The sequence below is a fragment of the Pterocles gutturalis genome, unplaced genomic scaffold (assembly GCF_000699245.1).
Source record: "Pterocles gutturalis isolate BGI_N339 unplaced genomic scaffold, ASM69924v1 scaffold22857, whole genome shotgun sequence".
NCBI lineage: Eukaryota > Metazoa > Chordata > Aves > Pterocliformes > Pteroclidae > Pterocles > Pterocles gutturalis.
Window position 1 is genome coordinate 73,359 of NW_010116086.1, and position 6,000 is coordinate 79,358.

General features: G+C 44.7%; 1 protein-coding gene across 1 annotated transcript in view; it reads right to left on the reverse strand.

Annotated features, from left to right (window-relative positions):
• The window catches only part of CALD1 (caldesmon 1), a gene marked incomplete at its 3' end in the record, with an annotated part of 102,207 nt that overhangs the window by 72,154 nt on the left and 24,053 nt on the right, over positions 1-6,000 (reverse strand). Inside the window, exon 2 of the mRNA XM_010075409.1 lies at positions 5,567-5,678. Within this exon, the coding sequence (XP_010073711.1) occupies positions 5,567-5,637 (71 nt within the window). The remainder of the gene's footprint in view (positions 1-5,566; positions 5,679-6,000) is intronic.

A 6,000-nucleotide genomic window follows, 5' to 3' on the forward strand; every position in this document is an offset into this window, starting at 1 on the left:
GTTTTGGGATTAACCATGTGTCCTCTTTTAACTGAAGTTGCATTGAGCAAGTTACTACCCCAGGAGACTTTCAGCCTGCTGAAGGCTGCCACCATCCCTGACCTGCAAACTGTGTTATTCCTATGAGCACCCCCCAACCTATGCCCATGGACATGAACCACACTACCTTATAAAACTATTTAAATGAGAGGCTGAAGAGAGTTTGTAATTGAACTGTTGGATGCTTTTTTTAAAGAAAAAAAAAAATACTTACTGCCTTTAGTAATAAATGCTATCTGGAACCATAAAGTTTAATGGGAGTATTTTTCTGTATGCCCCTACCCACTTACACTTTTAGGGTATGTTTAGCAAGATCTTATTGATCTGTAGGGAGATGAACCCTTTAGTCAGGACAGCTGTGGTCCGTCTCAGGAGACCCTAAACAGCCCACAAAGTAATATGGTAGTTTTAGAGATTCTTTTCAGTGACTCAATGCTAAATAGCCATTTATATTTGCTATATTTTTACAACAGCATGACCCATACCTCTCCTTCCCCATGAAATAACCTGCAATTCCTTAGAGAAGAGCATCACGCAGGGCAAAACTGTGGTTCAAATTCAAAGTTAAACTTCAGCTAATTGGAGACCAGTCTGACAATGACCTTAAGACCTTCCTGAAGTCTGCAGTAGTGATGGTATGGCAATGAAGTAAATTGGATCAGCTTCCTAGTATAATTTTTGAAAGAGCCTCAACACCAGAGAGAGGTGAAAATACATTGCTGGAGCAATGGCAAGTCAGCCAGTCGTAAAATTGTGGCTTAAGTGCTAAATAGATTAACCTGAGAGCTATTCTTTAGAGAGTTCAAGGGGCCAATTTTTGCTCTCAATTATGCTGAAGTCAAGGAAATAGATCTATTGTCACTTCAAGAAGCATTTCACCTCAATTTTTCACTGCAGCTGCATGCAGCTGTGATGGACCAAAGAGCATCAACAAGATATTCACAAAGCACCACTCCTCCAGACACACACACACACACTCTACCCAGCCCCAGGCTAAATTCTTCCAGTGTCAGTTACAACATCAAAATGACAAAACCATCAGGTTTTGTTCAAGAGAACATCTTTTACTGCCCAGGAAGAGGCACAAAGCAGCAGGTGGCATTTGTTTTTTCCCTTGTTGAAAGAAGTCAATCCCCTGTGCTTCGATTACATATGGGATTTTTCACATCAGTTAAGTGCAACCCACTTCTGTGACAGCCCCGATACTCCAGCACGGAATGTACCCTGTGGCTGGGAAGGCAAAGCATTCATCCAGCTCCTTCAAGGCTGCCACTGAGACTGTCTCATAAATCATCTGGCCGGAATAACTCAGGTAGGGCTTAATCCAAAGCCCACTGAAATCAGTGGAAAGCTTCCCACTGACTTTAGCCAGCTCTGGACCAGGACCTCGGAACTTTATACAACCATCATCTCAGGCACAGGACTCACTCTGCCTCCGAGGAGCAGAATGAAGCCTTGGCTTTGCCGCAGAGCCATTAGACATAGCACATCCCATCACCCAAAAAGCTGGTAGGATCCTATGTTCCTTGACCTCGCACTCATTCAGTACAGACTACATGCAAAATGCTAGCAGACAGGCACAGTCAACACTGACACACTTTATCCTGGGTTTCTAGCCTATGCTTAGAAAGGCTTGTTCCCCCACGAGGTACAAGAGCTGCTGGGCCCCTGCCAACCTGAGCACACACAGTAAATTTGACACCCTGGGGGAAAGCTGGACAAGGTCACATATGCCTGCCGTTGGCCACATGCCCCCTAGACAAGTCTGCACTGCCACTCCAAACATGCCAATAGGCCTCCAGAGATCCCAGACAAATATAAATAGTAAAAAAATTCCATCTGGACAAAAATTCTGCGTGGGGGAAGCAAGCCTGTGTGGGGAACCCAGGATGTGTGGGATACCTTGAAATGATAAGAGCTTAGAATACAAAAAAAACATTAGCTTTCTGAGTTGGTGGCAATCTATATCTGAGTTGCCACAGCATGAACTACTAGCCAAAGCACATGCCAGGCGTTAACCACACTGGTGGTCTTTAAAAGACAAAGCCAGGCTCTCCTCAGGATCAATCCTAAGCATATCAACCTAGACCACCAGGACTACACAGCACAACAAAGGACCATTTCCAACAGCTTCCTAATGGGGGGAAAAAAAAAAACAACCCCCAAAAAAAACCAACCACAAAGCCTAACATCAGCCCTCAAGGATCAAACTTGTACTAAGCATCTCCAAAGACTAGACGTAAGTGGCTGGACATCAGTGGCTCCAGCATGACAGACACTTGGGAAGCTGAAAGCACCCGTATCGTGAACAGTCCTCACATGGCCTCTGGTCCCTGGGGGAAACAAAATAAGGTCAAGTCACTCCCTCTTGGGCATATAGTGCAGGAGTCCATGCTGCTACAAGGCCTCTTCACCCCTTGATTTCTCTTGGGCACAGGCACCAGGCTGAGAATACAGGCTTTCCATGTGCCATTATCCCAGGAAATGGCAAAACACGTCACTGGGGCTGGCTGAGTTACAAATATTGCTGTTTGATACAGCTGCTTGCACTTCTGGATTTACCATTCAACTCAAAGAAGCCTAAACAGTGTCTGAGAGACCTAGCAAATATGTTACAGCCTACATATAATAATCATCCATCTGTCCATGTCCCAGCAGAAATGCTTACAACCCGTAGTGGTTTCCCCATAGTAAGGCTATAGCCCACTGATGGGAGGGTGCAGGGAAATGCCCTGTGCCCAAGCAGCAGCTACCAGTGCTCAGAGCTGATGGAGCATTTTCAGCCTCCATGCAGCAGCCTCCATGCAGCTCTTTAGGACCACATAATTCACTTGATAAAACACCTGAAAACGTTCAGGCAGAGGGAGGTCTGGCAAGCAGATTGCTACGGCTTAAAATATGTACACAGGCATGTTGTAGTTGTATTTTTAAAAATGAAGATGATCCCCAAATCCCTAAAAATGTGAATTTACCAAAAACAATCCAGCACTTGTTAAATAACTGCCCAATGCTGCTGCCCTTAGCTTGATGTGAGCTGTTCAAGGCAATGGGGGCAGAGGCTTAGCTCCTCCCTGGTGTTGCCCCTGCTGAGGCATGTTTCGGGAGGTCCCAGCTCCCAGAGTCACATCAGGCTCTGTTATTGGTAAGGCAAACCAAAAATAAAAAGGCCAGACTAAATTATTTTTAAGATCTTAAGATTTTTAAAGAAGCCTTGTGACTTTTAAGGGGTCTGACTCATGATACATGAATGCTTGAAGTTGGCAGCAGTAGACGGAGTACAGAAAGATTTAGTGTACAGCAATTTATTGCTAAAAGCCTTCAAATGTGTGGGAAAGGGCATGGAGCGCTTCTGCAGCAATTTGGCAGAAAACAGGGAGACAGGCCCAAGCCCTTCTCCGGCCGGGCTGCCACCAACCTCGCCTCCACTGCAAAGGTTACCACACAAAATCCCAGCAAAGCCACCCCAGACGTGACAAAAACACTTCCCAAAAGCAAGCGCGGGTGTGTGGGGAGGGGGCTAATTCCCGTGTCAACAGCTGTCATTCTCAGGCCCAACCGCTTGGCTTCCCCGTCACGCAGGGGCAGGTGTTGCCACCAGCCTGCCAGGCTCCCTGGGGCAGCCCCTTCAAGGGATATCAGTGAGATTCTGGCAGCAGCTTTGCCTCCCCAGGGCTCCAGTTTCCCTGTGTGTGATCAGGGGCCCGAGCTGGCCCCATGCATAAAATTGCGGGCTGCCCAGTGACTTACAGATACACCTGAAGTCCTGGATTTCAGCTGTGATGTCAAGAAGGGCAGAGCCCCCCTTATCCCCAACCCTCTGTGGCTGTCACTACCTCTGCAAGCCAGCCAACAACATTGCTGATGCCCGGACCACCCCACAGCCTCTGCACACTCACCAAAGAGCTTGGATACCTTCCTGGGGAAATTCAAGTGACATTTTTCTGTAGTAGAAAATACCTCCCAGAATACACCCCCCAGCATCCTCCACCAGCCACCCAGGGCCTCTATTAACAACAAACCCTACAGTCTCAGCCTTTCCTTAAAAAGATTTTCTTAAAGCAGAAATACACTAGAAGCATATAAATACCATGTGCTATACCATGTATTGGCATGGGCTCTGCAATCCCTCTCATGCTGCCCAACAAAAACATATTGCCTGACGCCTTGGGGGAAACCTTCTGGGACAAGAAGGCAGTTTAGTGCCACGGCACATTTGCTCCTCTGACTTTTGGGGAGGTCGCTGACCAGGTGACGGCTGCGTTTTGCAGAGGGAGGCTGCTGTCTCATTCCCCTTTGGCCACCACGCTTCACATGAGTTTATTTATCTGCAGGCAACATGCTGCTGCTTTCCAGAGCTCACAAGTTCAGCTTATGGCCTGACGAGAGCTCACATACCCAGTTTTACACAGCAACACTTCCTTCAGAAAGAAAAGTGTCCATTGCATCTCATCTACCTGGGATTCCCCGCCCCGCCCCAGATATCATCAACATACATCAGAGAGCCCTGCTATGTAAGCAAGGCCCTATTAAAAAGCTCAAAGCAGGCATACAAAATATGTTTGCTATTGCATTTTGCTGACTTCCATTTAAAACTGCTCTGGAAATGTATTTTCTCCTACAGCATTCAGAACCCAAAACACCACGTTTTTGTCAGTGCATGGGAAAGACCAAAACCAAAAATGAAGCCCACACTCGAAACTAAATACAAAAATAAGAACAAAATGGGCTTAAACCTAAGCTCTATTGCTGTTTTTAAATCACTGCAGTGTTAATAAACTAAATCAAATCTTTATATCAAAGAAGACATTACAAAAACAAATGGAGACAGACTTTCTCCCTGTTACTACAGTGTAAATCATGGGAAATTCCATTGAAGCAAACAGAACTGTACAGGTGTAAAGTAGGGTTAAAAAAATTTCATTCCCTGTATTTCCATGCTGCTTCTTTCATAAATTGACATCATCGTACCCATTTCAAATTCTGTTCTCATTTGCACCAAAGTAAATCTGTAATAACTGATAGCAAATGCTACCCTTGCTGCCCACATAAAGTGGTTGTAAATGAATAAAAAAATGATAGGCACTACATGATAGAAATTGCACAACAATGACAGACAATTCACAGGTATGCTATACTACATATACCAAGGGTATCTCAACTTCCAATTGTTTTCTTATAATTTTAGCTGTGTCTGAAACAACAACCCAATCCTTTCTGTGCGGTATTCACTCACACGGCATCTCAGCATGAGTTTTCCTACCAATAATTTCATGGGCCATAGTCTACCTTCACTGTTTACATTTATGACAGCCTGAGGGAATACGGCACTAGACTCCCCTGGACTTCCAGCCTCTTCCACGATAACTGAAGCTGATAACCATTAGCTAAAGCTACTTTATGGCACCTTTTCTTATAAAGGACTCTTTGGTTAGCTGTAGCATACTTTGGAATTTAAGACAGAAATCCTCAAAGCCACTGCTAATCAAAGGCAAACCACTGGCACCATTTTCCACACGCAGTATCTCACCTCTCTGCTTCAAGGCGCATTTCCTCACGCTTTTGCCTCCTGAGCTCTCTGCGGCGTTCAAAGTCATCCATGATGGGTGTTTAAACGTTCAGAGCTCTGGAAAGATCCAAATCTAAAAAAGGGAGATGATCACTTAGATGAGAGAGAAAACACAATGGATGCATTTAACCAACGGACTCCATTTAGTTTTGTTTTGCTTTCTTAAATTCACTGTAACTATTTTATTTTTCCATCAAAAAAATTTAACTTCCTCAGTATTGTTGAGATAAACAAGATTAATGAAATGCCTTGTAGGATAAACATAGCCCATGCCTGCATTTAGTTTCCTAGTTAAAATTAAATCAACATGCTTTAAGTAAGGACTGTATACATCTACTAGCCGCAGACTAGCTATTTGTAACATCACAGGTCTTTTCTACAAACAAAAGCAACAA